Source organism: Eptesicus fuscus, chromosome 2 (genome assembly GCF_027574615.1).
Source record: "Eptesicus fuscus isolate TK198812 chromosome 2, DD_ASM_mEF_20220401, whole genome shotgun sequence".
NCBI classification, from domain to species: domain Eukaryota; kingdom Metazoa; phylum Chordata; class Mammalia; order Chiroptera; family Vespertilionidae; genus Eptesicus; species Eptesicus fuscus.
Window position 1 is genome coordinate 110,115,324 of NC_072474.1, and position 23,258 is coordinate 110,138,581.

Below are 23,258 nucleotides of genomic sequence, written 5' to 3' on the forward strand. Positions count from 1 at the left end.
CATGAAAATTTCACTTAAATTCAAAAATCAATAAATATATTTGTCCTCATCTCGGAAAATATAAGGGTGTTACTTTTGTGACAGCTTGGATGGTCCCAGAGAGTATTAAGTTAAGTGAAATAAACCAGTCAGAGAAAGACAAGTACCATATGATCTCACTTATATGTTGAATCTAATGAACAAAATACACTGACGAACAAAATAGAACCAGAGGCATGAATACATGAAACAGACTGATAGCTGTCAGAGGGGAGGGGTGTTGGGGGGGCTGCTAGAAAAAACTCGAAGCATTAAGAAAACAAAAAACAAACAATAGACAACAAACAGTAAGGTGATGGCTAGAGGGAAAGAGAGGTAGAAGAGGGTGAAGGGGGGATAAATTGAAAAAAGAAAATATTTTTACCAATCCTGTCCTGACATATATGCATTATTTTCAGGATTTTTGTTCTATCCTGATTTTCCACCCAGTATTTTCCACATTGCTATTATGATTTCTATGAAAACAATGTGTTTTTTTTTAATTTCCTTTCTTTTTTTTTCTTATCTAGCATTATGTGGTTCATCTAGGATTTTGAGAACCTTTGTTCTCTTTGAAATATATATTTTAAGGAATTACCTAAAGGGTTTTTTGGCTGTAAATTCTCCCAATGTTTGTGTGAAAGATAGTTTCACTGGCTATAAATTATTAGTTTGATGGCTAATTTTTCAGTTTTTTTAAGATATTATTCCTGTTCTGGTTTTCATTTGTGCATCTCAGAAGTCTATTGGTCTAACCCAGTGGTTGGTAAACTGTGGCTCGCGAGCCACATGCGGCTCTTTGGCCCCTTGAGTGTGGCTCTTCCACAAAATACCACGTGCGGGCGCGCACGTACAGTGCGATTGGAGGAGTACCCTAATTAAGTTAATAACAATGTACCTACCTATATAGTTTAAATTAAAAAAATTTGGCTCTCAAAATAAATTTCAATCGTTGTACTGTTGATATTTGGCTCTGTTGACTAATGAGTTTGCCGACCACTGGTCTAACCACTTTCTTTTGTAGATTATGTTTTCTCTTGAGCTGCTTTTAAGATCTTCCTTGTCTTTGTAATTCCCTCTGATATGACTAGATTTTCATCTCTTTTTATTTATCTTACTCAAGGTTCACTGGGCTTCCTGAATTAGATGGTTGTCTTTCATCAAATCTTGAAAATTCTCAGCTCTTTTTCTTTGAATATTGCTTTTTTCCTTTTATATACAATTCGGTCCTCCTCCCTCCACCATCTATGTCTCCTAACCTTTACATTTTCCATTTAAAAAAATCTCTGTGCTATATACCCAATAATTTCTTTGCATGTGCACTCTAATTCACTAATTCTCTCTGTATGTAGTTGTATGTTACTTAACTCTGTATTTAATTCCATTTAATGTTTTGTTTAACTTGTTTCATTTCTAATGTTATCTATACAGTCTTTTATTTCTACAAGTGTACTTCTAACATCTGATTGCCAATTCTGATAATCTATTGTTCTTTACAAAAATATTTTTATTGATTTTTAGAGAAAGAGGAAGAGAGAGGGAGAGAGAGGAAAAAAAGAAATCATTAATGTGAGAATGTAATATCGATTGGCTGCCTCCTTCATGTCCCCTACTGGGGATCAAGCCCACAACAGGGGCATGTGTCCCGACTGAGAATCGAACTGGCAACCTTTCAGTGCACAGGATGTCACCGAACCAATTGAGCCATACAGTCTATTGTTCTTTTGTTATATATTCAGTTTCCTAGACTTCTGAAACTTATGAAACATACCCATTTTATATTCTGAATCTGATCATTACAATCTCTTCAGTGCTTATGGCCCGATTCTATAGTCTGTTGTTTCTGTTAACTCTTCCCTTCTTCATAGTGACTTATTTCTCCACTGAGGCTCTTTTATATATATTCATGTTGCTTGGAACTTTTTCTGTGGAATTTTTTTGAGGCTGATTTTAAAGGGTGTTTTTCTAGAAGGATTTGGGTTGCTTCTGACAGAGATCTAGGGGTACTACCAATAAGGAGTACTTTCCATTAAATTTTCAGTTGGAGTTTTTCTGGGTCTTACTGGTTGTGTAAATTCCAGTACTGAATGTGAATAAATACAGCTTTGTGATTAGGAATTCCTAGGGGACAATTCCTTGTTTTCTCTTCTGTCCAGAGTCAAGGCTGAGTCAGGCAGGCTTCCTCCTGCAGGGCAGGGTAGCTCCTAGTTCACACTGGCGTCACCTATCAAGGGTTCTAATTGTAGTGGAGCCTCTCCTTCAGCCTTTGGCCTGCTCAGCACCCCCTCCCACCACCCACCCCCAGCAGCCTTGTGGCCCATGAAAACCCAGCTCTAGACACTGGGAATTATTCGATGCCTTCAGGGCAAACACTATTTCAAGCCCTCACCCTTGTGGGATCTTGCTCTCTTGCTGTTTCCTGTCTCTTCCTATTTCAGCTATGATTTAAAAAATGTTTTCAATATTTAATTCATCACTCTTAAATGTTCTGTGCTGGGAGAAGTTTTCTTCCTACTCTACTATGCTAGAGACAATAGAAGTCCCTTTATGGTTTTCAATAAAAGTCGATGAATAAAAAAAGTAAGTGAAATGTGGAATACAAGGTGTTTTTTAATGTACTTATATCTGCAAATAGATATCTCATTATCCTGTTCCTAAATGACTATATTACTAAATTACCAATTAATAACTTATTAGCAGAAATTATTCCCAACACCATCCCCTCCCTAAAGACAGTCAGGGGTTACAGGGCTCACCGAAGAGCCTGCTGACCACACGGGCTCTGTCCCTGGGAGCTGTGCTGAGTAGCCGTGAGCCGAGGAAGGCGCGTGCGTTTTCAACGGGCCACTGTGGACGTGCTTGGTGTTGATGGCACACGTGCTGTATGTACTCAAAGACTGGAAGGCATTTTTGCTTAATTGGAATTCAGGGATGCTTGTAACGTTAGGTATAACACTGTCTTGGTACAGAGGGAAGTGCCAGGGTTCTGAAGCCAGGGCCTGGGTTCAGATGCTATGAAGCTACCAAGAATACATGATGAAGACATTTATGGAAGACACTGAAAGTGTAGAGCATCTCCCAAACATCCATTTCCCAGCACCGGTATCCTGTCAGGGATACGGTAAACACTTAATACGTGTTGAAAGAACCAACCAAGGGTTATTATCCTCTCTGGAACCTTCAAACTTTTCTAAAGAACACGAGCCTCATGGTCCTAAAAATGTTTTAATCACTATTTAATCACTAATGATCTGAATTTAGTTACTTTCTTTAAAAATTTTTATTTTTATTTTTATTTTTTTTAGAGAGAGAGGAAGGGAGAGGGAGAGAAACATCGATGGGAGAGAGAAGCATTGATGGGCTGCCTTCCACACATACCCAGTCCTGGGATCACGCCCACAACCTGGGCATGTGCCCTGATTGGGAATCAAACCTGTGACCTTTCAGTGCATAGGATGGTGCCCAACTATCATCCTATGCCAGGGATATCATTACTTTCTTAACTACTATGAAATATGATAGTTAAGACGATAATATATTGAAACTTTAACACACTTTTAGCCCCAGGTTTGATTGGTCATGACATACTTACTGCGGTGGCCTGTGGGTTGTTGGGATAAGCATTAAGAAGCTCCTGAGGAGGGTTTAAAGGCTTGAGATAACGAGTAACAAAAACCGTCTTCCCACTTATGTCGATCACTGTGGTAAGGCACTGCCGATTTGGGAACTTTAAGGCGCACTCAGCGTGAAACTTCTCTGTTGCTTGGAGCAATTTCTCATCTTCCTGAGAATCAAACTTCAAAGAGAAAGACTCCATGGAGTTTGTATGTGATTACAGGAGACACAGTTGAACTTGCTCAGATCTCACAGTCAGCCCAAACTAAATGTGAGCTCCAGGAATTAGGATTCAGTGATCCCTTCCAACACCACCATGCCCCGTGTCCCTGACGCTTCATAATCTTCAAGTTAGATGGATTCATTAAATACTTAAAATATACTTAACGGATTGAAAGAAAGTTAGTTCACAGACAAAGCATCCCTATGGGATTAATAAAACAACCTCTAAAACGTAAACGATGAGGTACTAATTCTGATTGATGAGACCAAGCAATAGTTTGATGTGTATTTTGATGTGGGTTTTAGAGGCAAAAAGGGCTCAGCAGTCTAAAATCTCAAATGCAAAGCGTAAGCAACTTATATTAAATGGCCAACAAATTTACAGAAGTATATGGATGTACTAAAAAGTTTCAAATCCATAATCAATATAATAACAGGAATGTTCTCAAGGAAAAGGGAGCAGAACTGGAAACATCACATTATAGTAGTTATTTTAGTGGTTCTCTGATTCAAGATGAGCTACCATTTCCCAGACTTTTGAAAGTAACTCAAAGCAGATGAAACAGAACAAATTTCAATTGCCTTTTCCCCTCAAGCCATTGCAAAAATATAGCATAAAAAGCAGCTCTTTAAATGTTTTTATAAAAAAGTTTGTTGCTTAGTCTAAAAATATATGCATTGTTGCTTACACTTCAAAGAATTTCGAGTCAAACACAAATACAGTTTTATTGGGGAAATTAATTTTTAAGTTCAATTTAGATTCTAGGCAGTGCTTGAAGCTTTTCATTTTGTTTTTATGGTTTTCTTTTTTTGGGGATGAAAATGCATCCAGCTTTTCCCCTCATTCACTGCTATCCCCCTCATCTCTCTTTATATTACTTTTCTTAGCATTTAAAATCACTGTTACATGATATGTTTATTTACTCTGTCTCCTCTATAGTATAAGTTTTCTGAAGTCAGGGATTTTGTTTTGATCTTGGTTTTTATCTCCAGTACTGAATGCTACCCAACATAGTAAATACTTAACAAATATTGCTCAGTGAATGAATGAGTGAATGGAAACTCTCACATTACCGTTTAGGACTTCAACTAGAATCGAGTATTCTGGTTATTCTTGACTCTTTTATATTGGAGCTAGGCCATGGCTTCTGTTTCTAATTTGGTCTCTGTACCCTGAGATATTGGGATAGCAGTTGTGGGTTTCCATAGGACAGAGGTATCTCCAAAGGCCTCCTATATATTCCCATGGGATATTCCCTTGTTAACGGAATCTTGACAGCAGCATCATCGTCATCATCATCACCACCTACAACTCAGCACAGTGCCAAGGCATGGCAGCTATTTAATAGGTCCTGTGGTGAATACATAGATAAATGGAAAAGGTGAGCTCCTAAGGCTTTGATATAGTTGTGTCATGGGCTCCTACGGTAGAACTGCCAGGCCAGAAAGAATTACAATTTTAGAAAGATGGAGAATTATGAAACAAGGGTGGTGTGGATAAAAACACCCAGTTTGCCTGGCCGGTATTGCTCAGTGGTTGAGCGTCAACCTATGAACCAGGAGGTCACAGTTCAATTCCTGGTCAGGGCACATGCCCGGGTTGTGGGCTTGATCCCCAGTGGAGGACATGCAGGAAGCAACCAATCACTGATTCTCTCTCATCATTGATGTTTCTCTCCCTTCCTTCCTCTCTGAAATAATTTAAAAAAAATTTTTTTAAAAAAAGCACCTAGTAAAATTTCATCCCTGTTTCCTTCAGACTCATTCATTTATTCATTGATCCATCTGGTTATTTGAAACATGTTGCTGAGAGTCTGCAAGATTCCAGGCACTTTGGGTGAATGAGTTTGAAATAGTCCCCTCAAGGAGCTTCTAGTCCAGGGGAGAACATTGATGAGCAAGCAGGTGCTTAGGATACTTGATCAGAACTTGTGTGGGGATAAACAGTGCACTCTGGGAGCGCTGAAGAAGCAGGCACAGGCACTGTCCAGAAAGGACAATAACAATCTTGAATCAAGACTATGGGCTTCCAAGTTGAAAAAAGTCTTTCAAACATTTTCTGCCACTTGGACCTGGATGTTCCGTGTTCTATTTTGGTTCTGTAACGAGTGCTTCCTGACGGTGGGGCCCATGTTTGAATCATTCTTTGTTCGTTTCTGCACCGAGCATGTACAAGGTAAACACTTAATAAGTATCAATGGTCATTAATACTTATTTAGGCCACTGGGATGCCATTTCATGGCGTGAAATGGTAATTTAAGGAGTGAGTCGGATGCTATGTTGGTAATCTAAGAAGTGCCAAGCAAAAGCTCCATGCTGGAAGAATTCGGATCATTTGTCACGAAACTAATTAAGGTAGAGCTGCCAACTTCACCATTTGATTCAACATGAAACTTGGGAGATCCTGAAGTGGCTCAATTCTTTAGCCTCGAGGTTCATATAAATACTTACAGGAAGCTGAATGGGTTTTCCCCCCTTTGAATACCTACAGTTTGACAGCTCCACTGGTCAGAAATAACTGTCACGGACACACTGTCTCGGTAAGAAGCAGCTTTGGGGTTTGTAGCCATGGAAACACTGGAGGGAGGAAGCGCCCAGCATGCAGGTGACATTCAGGCCCATGACTTCCTAGATTCAAAGCTAAATAAGAACCCTGACAAAATGAAATGGGCCAAAAGACAAAGCTGGACATTCACCGTGGAGCTGCAGGCATCTGAAGGTCATTGCTAAGGGGACACACACACACACACACACACACACACACACACACACACGTCAGGATCCAGGAGACGCCAGAAAGTGGGCAGGGACCAAAGCAGAGAATGAAAGTGAAAGCCTCGGAACTGTTGACTGATGAAGGGTAAACACAAAAGACGTGGTACCTTTTTAAGCATCTCACTCATCTCTCAGAGGCAAGAAAGAAAGAAGGAAAGAAACAAGAGAAAGACTTCATTAACAGAAACAATCTATTTTCAAAAACCTGTTTTTTTACCAAGACAATGTTGGAATGAGAGTTTCAGGATTTGCTACTGATTTTTTAGAAAATTCCGTGTGAGTAAATAACTTAAAAAAAATCCCATGGAATGGCTCCGTATGGAATGATGGTGGAGGGAAGACTAATCCCCGAATCCTGGACGTTGCAGTCAGTGGGAAAAAGTTTCCAGGTGTGGGTCCCTAGTATTTTAGGGAGAGCTGCTCTTTCCTGAATAAAGTACAGGGAGGTCCTGAGGGACGTTGTCTGCCTCTGTGCGTTTAGGACCATGAGGGTGCTGTCAGCCCAGGTACCTTCCTTATCCAAAAGCATCAGAGAACCTGGGCTCCCAGGGGTTTCTCGTGGCCTCATTTTAGAGGTCTCAGAGAAATGCTGCCTGCAGCCACAGCGGGGCAGCGAACTGCTACCAAAAGCAGCCCGGTTATCTGCTTTGAGGAAGGAAGGCTGTAGGACATGGGAACTCGGTCTCAGAGCCCCGGAGGCCTGGAACATTCTATGATAGGAGGCCAGTGCCCTTGAATGCGCCACGTGCCAGGGGGTCTCTGATGTCCTCCTTCTAGCCACAGTCACAGGTGGACATCGGCCACAGGGTTTGGAGCTCACCTACGGGGGCGGGGGGTAGGGTTGCGCGGGGAGACTAGCTGACTATGTTCTCTCCTGATAGAATACACAGATACTGTGAAACCATCCTGACTGGGAGCATCCTGTGTAAACATGCCTGCTGGCATTTTCTCCAGGTGACACATTCTGAATATGCTTCCTTTTCTAAACTCTCTTGAAATGCATGCATATTCTAACATGCTTTCTATACAGCATCCTTGTTACAACTTTGGTGATAAAGGCCAGCATATAAGAGGAATTTGAATTTCGGTAGATTTGTTTTTCCAATCATCCTTTATGTCTTCTGCAAATGCCTTACAAATGGGGAATAACAAGAGTATATTCCTCTGTGAACCAAATTGTGGTACTGAAAAGGAAAGAGGAATGCGCCCGTTTAAGAAAACCTCCCTCTGAGTCCAATGACAGTGGATACAGAGTCGGCATAGTGATTGATGCCGTACAGCTTAGTAGCTGACAGCTTGGGCTTGGAAGCGCCAAGGAATTTTTATCTGCTTTTCTAGGCTGTTAGTTGTATCCGTGGTGCCTAAAAAGCACCTGCTACATAGAAGATTCTCTGCAAATGGTGAGTAGATCAGGTTTCAAGTTGGACAGACGTATTGTTGTCAGCTGTGCCCTTACTCCCTGGGTGAACCAGGATAAGAGGAGCTTTATTTCCTCATCTCCCATTGGAGACCCACCTCACATGACAGCGGGACTATTAAAGGGGAGAATGCCTGACTTAGTGCTCTGGACAGAGGAAGAACTCAGGTTGTGGTGGTGGTTATTACTGTTAGTTCACAATGATAAGAGGTCATGGTCAATATTTTCTCCCCAATCCAATGAGGGTGGCACGCCTCAAGGCCGCACGGGCATGCTACATGAACACAGTACTCCCCTCCTGCCTCCCCCACCCCACCCCCCGCTAGGAAGGGTGGGAAACAGCTGCTAACAAATGAAAGTTCTGGAAGCTCTTTTTTTTCTAGAGCTGTGCAAAATGAGAGTGCCTGTGCACATATTTATTTCTATCCGGAGGCACTGGAATGAATGGAGGTCACCCCTGAAGGTCACCTAGCCTTAGAATCCTATGCATCGATTCAGTGCACAGCACAGCCAGGGATGTGAGGTCATGCAGATGTATGTCAGCGTGCTTGCCAAAACATGTCCAGCTGAAGAGTCCTATTTCGTCTCCCTCCCACTGAGAAAATTCTGAAAGGGGAGCATGTTTATATTCGTCTTGCTTTGCCTAAAAGCTGACATTGCTGATTGACCTAATGGTTGGCTGGGTGGAAATGCAGACCCGCATGGCTGCTCTCTCCCCTTCATTCTGTCCAAGCAGACGGAGCACTGAGTGGATTTGGAGAAAAGAAACCTCAGCTTGTGCCCCGCGGTCTCAGTTCACCCCAGCATGGCCTAGCGGGCATTTCTCATGTGTTGCCCATGTCAGACATGACTGACGTGTAGCCAGACTTACCTTTTCTCGCACCGACTCCCCGGGAACCAGCTGAGGCTCGATGGTGATGAAGAGGGTGATGTAGGAGCCTTCGCTGAGGCTGCGGACAGAGTCAAAGCCCCTCTCGGCGAGCACGCTCCGCTCCTTGCTGTAGCCCAGGAGAACAGGGGGGATGTCTATTTTAAACGTCCCGTCGATCTGTGCAGAAAACACGACTTGGTAAACATCCCGGTCATTTCCCAACAGACGCTCAAAGCAAGTGTCGATTCATTGTCTGATGAATTCACTAAGGACCGCCCAGACTGGCATTCAGGGTCTCCCATCTTTCCAGCCAGTCTCTCTCTCTTTTTCTAATCCTCACCTGAGGATATTTTTCCATTGATTTTTCAGGAGAGTGGAAGAGAGAGGGAAAGACAGAGAGAAACATCGATATGAGAGAAACACATCGATTTGTTGCACCTCCAGGGCCCAGGTCGGGGAGGGCCTGCAACCGAGGTATGTGCCCTTGACCAGAATCAAACCCCGGACCCTTCGGTCCCCAGGCCGACGCTCTAGCAGCCGGTCTCCCTAAGGGTTCACAGAAAGGGCTCCCTTTTTCTTCACCTTTTCTTGGTTCAGCTGAGTGTGGACTAGTTACACATGTTGATACGAACACGAGAAGTCCTGGGTTCACATCCTGAATTACACTCCACGTCTCAACATATGCATTTGTAAAAGGGCAAGGGTAACAGTACCTAGTCAGCAGGGCAGTTGCGTGTGCCGGATGCTTTAATAGATGTACAACATCGACAAGAATGCCTGGCGGGTGGTGAACTGCTCAGTAGGTGCTGGCTAGCAGCCACCCCCCTTTTCCGGATGCCCTAGGCTCCCATCTCCACCTTGCAAAACTGTAACGATTTCATGTTATCGCCTTCATGAATTATTTTGTCATCACCACCAGCCTCACAGATAGTTTGTTTTCTTCATTTGTTACCTAGGCACATTCTGTCAGACTTTATAGCTGTGTGCATGTTTACGATGTTCCTCCAGATGACGGCTCTTCGTGAACAGAATCCGTAATCTACTTCCTGTGTATCACCCTTCTCCGATATACAGCAGTGTTTTGTGTACACAGCAGATACCCAGTAAATGTGGGCTGAATGGATTATAAGCCACTTTTATGACATGATCTAACCGTGCAGAGATTCAGAAGGGCAGGACTTTTACCACTTGCAGAGTCAAAGCGACAGTATGTTTATTAGACTACTAGCGTTCCCGTTGCAGGAAAAATCCTGCAATAGGGTTTCCTGCTGCAGTCTACCCCGCCCCGCCTGCTCTCCTCCCTTCTCCCCGCTCTGCCTTCTCCACCAGCCCGCCTGCTCTCCTTCCTTCTCCCCCTGCCCCGCCTCCGCTCCTCCCTTCTCCTCTCCCCCCCCGCCCCTCCCAGCTTGCTTGCTTCTCTGCAGCTTTGCTCCCTTCTGCAGCTCTTGGCTTCTTTCCACGCTGTCTTGATATGCAAATTAGCCGCCATCTTGGTTGGGATAATTTGCATACTCGTCCTGATTGGTTGCTGGGAGTGGCTTGGGCGTAGTGAAGGTGCGGTCAATTTGCATATTTGTCTATTATTAGGTAGGATTTTAGTGCTACAAACCAGTTCAGGGATGGAATGTGAAGGTATGAGCTCAAATTTTTGTTTCACTCTTCAGTGGCATTTGTGTCTCAGGAGAAATAGGGAAAGGTCTTAAATTAGAAGTGGACATGCCTTCCAGGGAGGAAGGGACATTACCAGGGTATAGTCAAGGAGATTCATCCATCAGGAAGGGGCTAGCATACTCTCTTCTGAGTACTCTTCTGAATGTGAAATTCAACAGTGGCCAATCACATGGGCAATTTCGGTTGCAAAATGACGTGCTTTAATTTTTTTTTTGTCATTTAAAATATATTCGAAGAAGGAAATGTGAATTCTTTTGGCAGCGTCACCTGCAGACTGTCCCTTTTTTCTGGAGAGGACTGCACTTCCAAATGACCTATGAGACTGCAACCAACCCGGGCCTCTCAGGGTTGAGGCTTGGTCTTGGCCGTGCTGGACTCTGTGGCCCAGGCAGCATTGCTCTGCAACCTCGTCGCCTGGGGAATTAACGCCTCCTTCCTTAGCTGTGTGAGATTAGCCACAGTCTCATGGCTCAAAGCCTCTTGTTACCGTGGACTCGGTGCTGGGACGTTACAGCCACTTCAGAATCTTTAACTGTCCTAGATTGGAGGCAATAGGTCATGGAAGAGTTGTTAACCTTACGGACCCCTCTCGAAAAATTGCTAAACTCTGAAGAAGGATGTCTTAGTTGAGCAAATCGCTACTAACCATTCTTCTTGTTTGAAATGGTGAGGACTCTAGAAACATTCATGAATGCACTTGACTCAATGGGCCATCCAGTGTCCTGACTGATTTCTTCAAGTTACTTCCCGGCATCTGTCCATTCCACTTGGTCGCTTTTACAAGTTTCCACCTTGTTCCACCTTCTCCTTCACTTCTCCTTGAATGTTTTAAAAAATCTCAGATTGGAACAGTCATATATTAACAACTCTAAGGAAGATGGGTATTTAATAAGTGGGGTGAATATGACAGAAAATCAATGCCTTTACATAGTGGATTTTATGTTCCCCAGGGGGCTGGCACAGAGGCTCTCTGAGTTGGCGGTACATACCCACAGAGAAAGTTTAACCAGAAAATGGGTAGAGCAGTTCCCCATTCCCATGGCATTCCAACGCCAGATGCTTACCCTTGCTTGGCAATATATCGTGCTAAATGGAATTTTCACACATCCCAGCCAGTGTCTCTCAATACGCGTGTGGATTCCGCTTCCTCTTTCCCGGTCATCCTAAAGGAGGGGTGGGTAGTAATGATCGGTTAAGAACTCCAGACGCGCACTTGGTGAATTTTGCAGCAGGATTTGGACTGAAAGTACGTGGGCTTAGGTGAGACTGACCTAAGTCACATTCTGGCTCAGATGCTTAATGGTTTTATGACCCAAAGAAAGTCTGAACCTCAGTTTCCTCACGAATAAGTTGGAGATTGAACAGTCTATGCCAGAGCATTATTTTAGAGTTAAATAAGAAAAGATGTATGAAGAGCACCTGGTACAATTCCTGGAACACAATCGGCATAAGCAAAGCTAGCGCCCTTTTTCTCTTTCCCATGTATAATGTCAAGTTTCAGACATTCAAAATACAAGAAAGACGGACAATGGGTTCGGGTCTTAGGTGGTGGACGGAGGATGAGAGAATGAGTGCAGACATCTTTCCGGAACGGTGAACTCACCTCTAAGACATCAAACAGCACTTCATCAAAAATGTTAATGAACACGTCGTCTTTCACTGACTGCAAGCTGGTCATGCTGTAGTCCCCATTTGGGGCCCTGCAGGTGGGCACACGTGACCAGGGGACAGGGGAATGGGAAAAATAGAAAGAATGAGCACGCAAACGTCAACATTTAAAAAGTGCTCAAACATGAGCACGGATGTGAGGATTAGGAGCTGTGCTTTCAGTTAAAGGGTTTGTCTGCACAGGGTAGACACCATCACATAATGCCCGTATACAGCCACACAGAAAGGGCACTAAACCCTCTGTCTGCTGGCAATCACCATACTGTTGTCTGTATATGTTTTTTTTTTTGCTTAATTTTTTCACCCAGCCCCCCCCCCTCACCCCCTCCCCTCTGATAGCTGTCAGTCTGTGCTCTGTATCTATGAGTATGTTTCTATTTTCTTTGTTAGTTCATTTTGTTTATTAGATTCCACACAGGAGTGAAATCAAATGGAATTTGTCTTTCTCTGACTAGCTTATTTCTCTTAGCATAATGCTCTCCAGGTCCATCCACGGTGTTGCAAAGGGTAAGATTTCCTTCTTTTTTAAATGCCTATGTATTTCTGGTAGGAGAAAAGCATAATTTCTGAAGATGGGAGAGTCTCAAATTTACTTAAAGCTTCCAGAGTTGGGGAGACAAGGAAGAAAGGAGAAGCAGTGGAGGGGTCGTGGGTGAAGGGGAGGGGAGGCTTGGGCGATAAGTAGGCAGAGCCAGGAGAGGAGGGTGGTGTCCTGCAGTGAACCTGAGTCTCACAAGTTGGACATTTTCCCACTTTATTATTTTTTAAAATCCTCACCCAAGGATATTTGTTCCATTGATTTCTAGAGAGAGTGGAAGGGAGGGAGGAGGGAAGAGAAAGAGAGAGAGAGACATGTCGATTGGTTGCCTCCTGCAGGTACCCCTACTAGGGCTGGGGAACCCACAACCGAGGTATGTGACCTTGACTAGTAATTGAATCCCTGACCCTTTGGTTTACAGGCTGACTCTCTAACCACTGAGCAAAACTGGCCAGAGCCCCACTTTATTCTTGACGGGAGTCAGTTGTGGCACACGAGAGAAACCAAGGGACTTGGTGTCAGGACTCCCTATTCTTGTTTCAGCTCATTAGCTGCACAAACTTTCACCTCAGCCATTTCCCTCTGAGCCTCTGTTTCCTTCCCATCTCTTCAAAATATCCTCCAGTGCTTTAAAGAGTACCATGTGCTTACCTAAATGGAAGTTCAAGTTCTTCATTCCAGCTGGGGTTTGGTCCTTCGGCTGTCGTGGTGTGGCAAATTGTTCGTTGAAAAGAGACTTCTACAAAAGGACGTACTAAAACCTTAAAATCAAAAGCAAATTGTAAGAGTCCATACAGTTAGTTGAATTATTTTGCTCTTTGCGGAGGTGGAATATGTTTGCTAGATAGCATATATCAAAAAAAAAAAAAAAAAAAAAAGAAGCAGTAAACAGGCCAGGAAGTTTCCAGGCAATTCTTAAACACATAAGGGGTGAGATTCTAAGCAGAGACCCGGCACTGGGGCATCTCACCTGGCCGAGGGGGTAGTCGGCACTGTGGGTTGGGCTGTGTGTGGTTGGGGAAGCAGCGTGCCTTTCCCTGAAAGTTCTTGAAGACCTTGATGGCTGCTGGAATTTGCTAGGAGGGAAAATGTATGAAAAAAATAAATGACAGGGAAAGACTAATTATATATTGAACAGATGGTTATTCCAAAGATGTATGGCTCTGGTGACAGACATTCTCTCTAAGCTTGCTGACCCTTTTGGAAGGCTTTTAGTATGCTCTGATCATCCCCGTCACTCAGTGATCACTACAGACTCCCCTACTTCTATCCCTAGACCCACCTGGATAGCTAAGGACAGAGGACAGAGTCCTCTTCTCTCTCCTCTGCGAGGGGGTGCCTGAGTGAGAACTTGCCCTTTCCCCATAAATGAACCTCAATCTCTCTTAGGTAGCAGCATCCAAAACTTCCTGACCAGCCTTCTTTGTCTCGATCTAATTCCTCTCCTACTGTATTTTCTTTGAACCTGCCTTCTCCAGGAACCTTGAGCTACAAATCCTAAGTAAACACTTCTCTGGACCTCCCAAGCCTCACTGGCAAAGGGGTGGGGTCAGGGATTCCTAGCTTGAGTTAGGAGCCATGGATCTTGTCTTTCTCTTTTAAAGAGCTGCTATTCTTTTTTTTTTAAAAAAAACATGTCTTTATTGATTTGGGAGAGGGAGAAAGAGAGATACAAGCATCAAGGATGAGAGAGAATCATTGATTGGCTGCCTCCTGCATATGCCCCACTGGGGATCGAGCCCACAGCTGGGCATGTGCCCTGACTGAGAATCAAACCATGACCTCCTGGTTCATAGGTTGACGTTCAACCACTGAGCCACGCCGGCTGGGCAAGAGCTGATATTCTTAAAGAAATGAAACTCATCTCCAGAGAGCTCCACCTAGGTAGCTTTCCCTTCCTCTCCCATGAGAAGCTGATGCTTGGTGGGTGGTACCCTGGCTGGATGGACCACTTCCATCACATGGCGAAGAAGGAAGCAAACCCAAAGAGGGAAGCAAGCAAGGGAGACGATGGGGCCTCAGAAGAGCCATCCTAATCTTTACAGTCTACCCTTAGTTCAGCTGCACCTCTTATCCTTGAGTTCCGTGAGACAGTCCCATAATTCCTTCTTTAGCCTAAATTGACCAAGTTGGTTCTATTACTTGCAACTAATGTGAGTCTGACTTTGGCCCCCACAGAATAACACTATGTTAAAAACAGGAAAAGCGTGCTATAGAGAAGTAACGGGTGTGGCCAGGACCCCACACGGTCCATCTAGGGCTGCCTGAGGGATCTCACCTTGCGGTTGGTCTCCTCACAGGAATGTCATAGGCCCGGATGATGTTCACCAGCAGCTTTATGTCTCCATCGGACAAGTTTTGGGCTGTCACCTTCTTCCGACCTTTTCTCCTTGGCCTCAGGGGTCGCTTTTGTTCTGCCAGCTTGAAAAGGCTTAGGCCCAAAATGCTAATGATTACAGAACAGAATTAGGACTCCAAGGAAAAGAAAGATCTGGAAAGTCACCAGACAACTTAAGCTCTGCCCCAAGCTCCCTTACAGGCCCCTGAAAACTGTCTTTCTAAATATCGTGGAAATCATCAAGAAATTCTCCTAAGATGGGAGCGATCCTACTGTATGGATTATTAACATTTATTGTAGCTGCCACTGATCAGAGGAAGAAAAGGGTATTCTGGGCCCTCCCTGAGTTTCCTGCCTTGCTTTCCTTCTTGCTTACCCTGCAGCCCCTCAAACCATCCCCTTCTCTCCTACTCTCTGCCTTTGCCTGTCCTGGTCCCTGCACAGGGGCACCTCCCTCCACCTTCCTTCTCAGGGCAGGATCTCCCCTTTAGGAGCCCCGGGCATATCAGCTAGAAGGGGCTCCCGCTCCTGAGCCCCTTGCGCACTTCCTTGATGCCCCATCTTCCTGGCAGCTGACTTTACTGCCCTTCCAGGCACTTCCTGGGATACCTCACTCTCTGGCGTTAGACAAGACTGGGAATGAATCCTGGCTCCACTTGCTCTTTGACCTTGAGCAAATGACTTCACCCTTTTAAGCCTCTGTTTTATCATCTGTAAAATGGGGTTCCACGCTATCTCCCGGGTTGTTGAGAGGATTAGGTAAGGAGGTGCCTGCAGAGGACCGGGGCTCTGATCCAGTACAAGCAGAGGTGAAGTGCTAGGTGTGGGGTGATGACAGTAGTTATGACGCCAGCGACTATGCTGGAGGAGGAAGGGAGATGGCAGGGGGAGCTCAAGGATCTCACATCTCCCAACCTCTCACCGAGATGATGTCACATAAACACTTCCTGGAAGATGAAAGCAACATGCTCAGTGACTCATGGGAGAAAGGGCCCTGGAGCCAATAATTAAGTTGGGCCCAGAGACTAAACAGAAGCCCAGATGTGGCTCTGTATCTGGAAGCTGACGACACCAGATGGCACAGAACAAAGGCCGTGAGGAGCTGGCCTCCGGCTGCAACACCCACTCTTCTGCTTCTCTGCTTCCCTCTGAGCAGGGCTGGAGCCCTCTGCCCAGGAGGCCCACGCCAGCTGGGGAGGTGCGGCTCTCAAGGGCTCCGGCAACTGCTGTTCCGTCCTTCCCAGGGTCTCTATCCCACGGAACAGCAACCATTCATCAGCACCTTCGTGAGTCAGGCACAGTGCGAGGCGCCTTACACAGAATATTTCTAATCCTCACAGACATAACGTTTACCCCATTTTTCATCTGAAGAATCCGGAGGCTCTGAGCGGTGACAGGATTTGCCAAAGCTCCTCACTAGGGGCAGGGAGCTGGGGTTCAGCCTGGGGTCACTCTGGCTCACAGCCCACCTTCTTCCTTTTAAACATTTACATCTATTATTTACTAACTCACGTAAAACAAGAACAAGCCCATCCATTCCATGTTAACATGATGTACAACTCTGAAGGCTCGCTCTCCTCTCCAAAACAAAATGTGAGAAGAGGGACATTATTTTACATTTTCTCCCATCTCTTGTGTGTGTGTGTGTGTGTGTGTGTGTGTGTGTGTGTGTGTGTGTGTAATTACCTACATTTCATTATTCCAAATTTATTTTTATTGAGATGCAATTGGATGTATATTGTGTAAGTGTAAGGTGTACAACCTGTTGGGTTGATGGGTTCCTATATTTAAGTCTGATTCCCACCATGACATCAGCTGACATCTCTATCACGTCACATAATTGTCATGTCTTTTTTTTGTGTGTGGTGAGAACAATTAAGATCTAGTCTCTTAGCAACGTTGAGGTTTATAACCCAGTACTGTTATCTCTAATCACTATGTTGGGCATTAGACGGCCAGGACTTACTTAGCTACTAGTTATAAATGTGTACCCTGAAATAACATCTACACCCAGTTCTCTTACACCTCAGCCCTTTTTTCGATTCCATATGGGAGTGAAATCATATGGTGTTTCTCTTTCTCCATCTGGCTTAGTTCACTTGGCACAGCGCCCTCTAGGCCCACCCCTGTGGCCACAAATGACACCCCATCTTCTTCAGCGCTCGCTCTCCCAGGACCGACCTAACCCAAACCTGGGACCGGAGAGGGATACCTGTGCCAGGGGCCCTAACGGGACACATCCCCTCCTCTGTTGATACCGCCTCCCTCCCCCGCGAGGGCGCTTCCCAAAGTCTCGATGGCAGTCAGCAGGGGCGCATCTTGGTGACTGGGACCACGAAATACAGAAACATCTTAGTTTAAAGCCAAGAACAAATCAAAATTAAAAGAAGAAAGAACATACCCTGAGCCTTCAGAACTTAATGCAGAAAGTAAAGCAGATAAAAAGAAAAAGAAATGGAAAAACAGCATGAAAAAAAAAATCACCATCTAGTCTAAGTGTAATTTTCATGACTGAATAAAACATTCGATGACTAGGCTGTGGGCCTGGAGCACAGAGAATGGGTTTGCATGAATCGATGTGGGCACAGCCTCTCTTCTGTGCGTGGAGGGAGGCAAGGTCAATGTCAGGGGTGGCCGTGGACAGTGCAAGGTTTTGTCTCCTTCCCACCTTGACGTTGGAGAGGAAATACACGCATAAGAAATAACCCTTTTAGGAGGCCAAGAGATTCAGTCCCAGGAAGGGTCATGGGATTAATGGACTGCCCAAGACCCCCAGTGGAGAGAGTTATCTTCCATCTTTTGTGCATCCACCCCAAGTTGAGACAATTGGAAATTTTTTTCCAAATGATAGTAAGACAATCAGGCATATACAGTCAATTTCCAGCTTCCATGTAAACACCCATTTTCCCCGCTGCCCTTGGGCCTCACCAAACACAGCAGCTCTCTCCTCCCAGCTGCAGTGCTGGAACCAGACCTCCCAGCTCCCAGATCTCCTGGCCTCCCAGACCTCCGTGGCTTGTTCTCAGCTACCCCACTGCCCCGCGAGGGGAGAGTCAGGGAAGCTGGCATTGGGAGGAGTGTGTGCAGAAGGGAAATGCTGTCAGACTTGGATTGCAATGGCAAAGGCTCGGCCTGGCCGGTGTGGCTCAGTTGGTTGAGCATCGTTCCATGCACCGAAAGGTCACTGGTTCGATTCCCGGTCAGGGCACATGCCCAAGTTCCAGGCTTGATCCCCGGTGGGGGTGCTTAAGACAGGCAACTGATCTAGGTTTCTCTCTCTCTCTCTCTCTCTCTCTCTCTCTCTCTCTCTCTCTCCTTTTTCCTCCCTCGATCTCTAAAAATCAATAAAAACATATTAAAAAATAATGGCAAAGACTGGCGAAGCTGATGTGGCAGTAGTGGGAAGAGAGACAGGTTTCCTGGGCCCGTGATAGAGAGGATCTCGTGTGACTAACAGAGACCCCTCACCTAATGCAACCGTAAGGCATTAATCAAGCTTTATCTGTTTCTAGCATTATTCGTGGCCCAGATACACACTAAACAATGATAAGCATCTTAGATTTACATGAAATTTTTAACATAAAGCAATAAAAGTAATTTTTAGAAGGAACAAAAGTTTGCTTTTACCTGATATTGGGAACTTCTTCTTCAACTATCAAATCCGTAAGAAGAAAATGGTGTTTTGCAATTAGGAAACGATTTAACACAGACTCCCTAACCTGGGGAAAGAAAGCAGTTTTATTTAAAATGTTCTCATTCTAAGACCTTCATGGGTCCCTCCGAGACTTCTCTGATTCTTCACCCCAATGTCACTTCATGCAGCCCCCACCCGGCACCCTCACTTTCTCCGCAGCATGACTTCCGACTGTACACCACCCTTGCTCACTAGTACAAGCTCCTAAGGCAGAGGGCCTCTGCTCTGCTCCCCGCCCGATTCCCAGGACCTGGAAGAGTCCGACACACAGGGGTGAAAGCGTGCTGAACGGAGGAACAAACAAAAACCAGGCCCCGTCTCGGAGCACACGCAATTCCGACGTGATTCTGGAGGTCCTCCCCTATTCAGGCTGGTTTACTTCCTAATACTCCTTTAAATAAAGGACCGCTTAAATGTGGTAAACTGTTGTTGTTGTTGTTTTATACCTGAGCTATAAGGCAGATCAATTGGATGGGAAAAATGTACCGTAGTCATAGTAGCCTTTCTTATAAGTTAAATTTATTGAAGAAAGGAAGGAAGAATGAGAGAGAGAGAGAGAGAGAGAGAGAGAGAGAGAGAGAGAGAGGACAAAAAGACACTTCAAGTTTCTAGTGCCTGGGGCAGAAAGTATGTCATTCATTTACTTAGTTATTTATTTTAAATATATTTTTATTGATTTCAGAGAGGAAGGGAGAGGGAGAGAAAGAAACATCCATGATGAGAGAGAATCATTGATTGGCTGCCTCCTGCATGTCCCCAACTGGTGATCAAGCCCACAACCCAGGCATGTTCCCATGACCAGAATCAAACCTGGGACCCTTCAGTCCGCAGGCCGACTCTTTATCCACTGAGCCAAACCAGCTAGGGCAGAAGTATGCCATTTATAAACCTTCTATTTTATTGCAAAGATAGTATGATGCAAACATTCAAATACTGTCAAATACTGTTCTTTGTCATCCTACCCCACTTAAGAGAATCACTGACAACAAGCTGAGATACATCCTAATGTTTTCATATGTTCACAAGATGAAGAGAGCTGCTAATCAATTTCATCTCTGTGACTACGAGACCATCAGCCTTCAGGGGTTAAGCACCACATAGATATTGAAAAGAAGGGGACGTCCTCCCTCCCATCTCAGGGTGCTGGCCATTTCCCTGTAAGGACCGTTCACAGTGGTTTCCTTACCTGCTGGAGGTACTTGGCTACTACCGCCCGGTGGCTATCTATGTGGCCCTTGGTCTCAATGACATTCCTGTCTCGTAACCGCTTCTCATAGTCCTAAAGATTAAAAAGGAATAATTTTATGATTTTAAGCTATTAGTCCTTTCTCGTGCCCTCCTGAGATTAGAGAATTTATCTTGTGTGGTTCAAGTTCGTAAAGGTTCTAATTGTTTCTTCTGCCTTCCTCTGAACATTTGTTTCAGAATTAGCCTTTGATGTGGGAGCCAGAATTCGGAGACAGTTGGTTGATGCCTTGGAAGGAGAAGAGCACCCTGTAATTATAATTTGAAATGTTCCTGAGGGAAGAAGTAGAGGCCACGCAGTAACAGTGGCTGTGGTTCAAGACACTAAGCTCACCCAGCAACTTTGCCAAAGCCTCTGCTTAGTATTTTTTTGTTGTTGTTAATCCTCACCTGAGGATATTTTTTCCTTTTTCTTTTTTTTTTTTTTTTTTTTTTTAGAGATGGAGGATGGGGGACAGAGAGAAAAAGAAAGGAACATCAATATGAGAGAGACACATTGATTGGCTGCTGGGATTGAACCTGCCATCCAGGCCTTGGGAATCGAACCCTTAGGGGCGAAGGCCAATGCTCTAACCATTTAGAAACACCAGACAGGGCCCCTCTGCTTAATTTTTGCCTTTTTCTAACTTAAGTAAAGCATCACAAAGCAGCAAATAGCATCGGCGTGCAGCCGACTTGGTCACCAACTTGGAGTGGGTACTGTCTGCTTCGGCCGCTGCATTTTCTTTTCCACTAATAAAATTCCATGTGGGCCCAGGGAGCCGCCATGTCGCCTTCAGTCCTCTCCTGGTCACGCTGTACACTCAGGGGCCTCTACCCCACACTGTGGAACTCAAGCTGGTCCCAAGATTTTTAGACTTGGGGCAAGAGGACACACCTCTCCCTTCGGGCTGAAATTGGTAGATGTGAACTTGAATGAAGGGGACCATGTGGCCAAGCAGAGAGAGTCCATCCACAATGGGAGGAAGCGAAGCCACCACAGCAAGGGAAGCCCAGGCAGGACGGGGAGGGGCCCTGGTGGCACTCAGGCCCTGTATCCAGGCGTCACCAGGGCACAGATAAACTCCTGCCATTCACACAGCTTTAGGTATTTAGCCCCATTTGGGATTTCATCTTTCAGTAAACTCCCCTGAAGCCTGAGCTAGTTCAAGTTGTTTTTTTCTTTTAATATATTTTTATTGATTTCAGAGAGGAAGGGAGAGGAAGAGAGAGATAGAAACATCAATGATGAGAGAGAATCATGGATTGGCTGCCCCCCTGCATGCCCCACACTGTGCCCTGACCAGGAATCAAACCATGACCTCCAGGTTCACAGGTCAATGCTCAACCACTGCGCTGGCTAGGCTCAAGTTGGATTTTTATCACAATCACAAGTCCAGACACTGCAGACAAGAACCAAGTAACCGAAAATATTCTCCCAGAACAGCTTCTGCATGAAAAGTCCTACTGGTACCAGTTTCTAATGGCTCTCCATTTACCTCATCAAATACAACTGCTTCTGTCTGGATTCATTGGCCTGCCCCATCTGCACAGGCCAATGACCTGTGAGCCCTCAAAGGTCCCGCCTCCACGGACCTCAGATGGCTCCTGCTATCGACTTCCCCAACCCCCACTCTGTGCATCCTGCCACCCTTGCCCAGGATGCTAGCCCTGCTCCCCACTTCCTTTGTGCCCCTCCCAGCCCAAGGCTGCTGTAATCCTACCCACCTGTTTCCCCACAGTGCTCACCACTGGGCCTTGTGCTTAACCGGTTGGATTAAAATGGCCTTGAACTCCTGACTAAGGCAAGATAATTTGCCACATTAACATGTAAGATATTTCTCAACCCTACAATTCTAATTTTCCTTAGTTTATGTCATTCACTGTATTGAGATAAGAGTTACTTTAAACATTGGATTCAAGAAAAATAATGGAAAGGTTATGTAAAGTGCTGCAAAAGAGAAACCGAGAACATATTAACAGCAAGATTCATGGAGAAAGGTTTACCAAGAAGCACAGCAATATTTTATTACCGCCATTTCTTACCTGGAATACCTTTTCCATGATTTCTCGGTCATATGCTGGGATTGGCTTATAATTTCGGAATTCTGGCACCTCTTGGCTTCTGAGACACAGGAGCCTGAATCGTCTGGCTCTATTCAGTTCCTCATCTGAAACGAAGTTAAATTCCCGCTGCAGCTGTTCCAGGCGAAAGAAATCGGGGACGTAGGATTTGCCACTGGTAGCAACCTGTGAAGAACAGAGAATGCAAAATTCCAGACAACGGGCGGGTTTCAGCCAAGGAAAGCCAGCACTGAGTGTTTGGGAATGGAAGCTTAACTGGTTTAGACAGTGAGACTGGATATGTCCTGCCTTTCACTTAAAGACAAAGCACATTAAAATGTGATGGTAATAAGGAAGATGCTATTAAATCACTTAGTAGCTATAAAAAGTACCACAAATACTTTTCAAAGAAATAGAAATGATAAGGTGCATTTTTGGTATGCACGTTCCCCTAATAGGTGTTATGAAAATATACAGACTGAACATGAGAGATTTATAAATTATTGTATTACTAGGTACCAACTGTAAATAAGGTTACTCATATGCATAGTGTATTTAAAATCATATATATGTGCTTTAAATATCTACATATTTTTAGTTAAATTTATTGGGGTGACGTTGGTTAATAACATTATATAGGTTTCAAGTGTACAAGTCTGTAATTCATTATTTGTACTATACTGCATTGTGTGCTCGCCACCACAGCCTAGTCTTCCCGCATCACCATATATTTGACCCCCTTTACCCTCCTCATGTTTTAAATTTATTTTGCAACTTTTTCCTAGTCTTATGCCCATATGTAGATACAAGCACAGAGTCAGCTGATCACCTTCGCTTAGCTCCAGGGCCAGGCCCTCCTGTCCCTGAACCTGGATCATTGGGGAAAGTGAGCCAGGGATGGATCTGGGCGCCGACCTCCAATGTGTCTGTACAGTGGCACAGAGAGCTGGCTTCCGTCCCTCTGCAGGCCGAGCAGGTGTGGGCTGAGGCTGCCCAGGTGTCCCCGAGCCCCTCTGCTGGGCCTTTGCCAGCTGTGACCTCGTCTGGGGCAGAAGGAGAGCCAGGCGCAGGGTGTGCTGGGCTTTGTGATGGGGAGGTGACCCTGCCGTGCAAATACTGGTTCCTGAAGAGACCAGTCAGGAA

At 44.9% G+C, this 23,258-nt stretch overlaps 1 protein-coding gene across 1 annotated transcript in view; it reads right to left on the reverse strand.

The window, feature by feature from the left end:
* The window catches only part of CC2D2A (coiled-coil and C2 domain containing 2A), a 72,931-nt gene that overhangs the window by 13,174 nt on the left and 36,499 nt on the right, over window positions 1-23,258 (reverse strand). The window contains exons 20-29 of the mRNA XM_054708080.1: window positions 22,098-22,301; window positions 20,014-20,106; window positions 18,761-18,852; window positions 15,074-15,241; window positions 13,766-13,871; window positions 13,447-13,556; window positions 12,193-12,289; window positions 11,654-11,752; window positions 8,919-9,095; window positions 3,611-3,814 (exon numbers count right to left, since the gene is read on the reverse strand). Coding sequence (XP_054564055.1) covers window positions 3,611-3,814; window positions 8,919-9,095; window positions 11,654-11,752; window positions 12,193-12,289; window positions 13,447-13,556; window positions 13,766-13,871; window positions 15,074-15,241; window positions 18,761-18,852; window positions 20,014-20,106; window positions 22,098-22,301 — 1,350 coding nt within the window. The remainder of the gene's footprint in view (window positions 1-3,610; window positions 3,815-8,918; window positions 9,096-11,653; window positions 11,753-12,192; window positions 12,290-13,446; window positions 13,557-13,765; window positions 13,872-15,073; window positions 15,242-18,760; window positions 18,853-20,013; window positions 20,107-22,097; window positions 22,302-23,258) is intronic.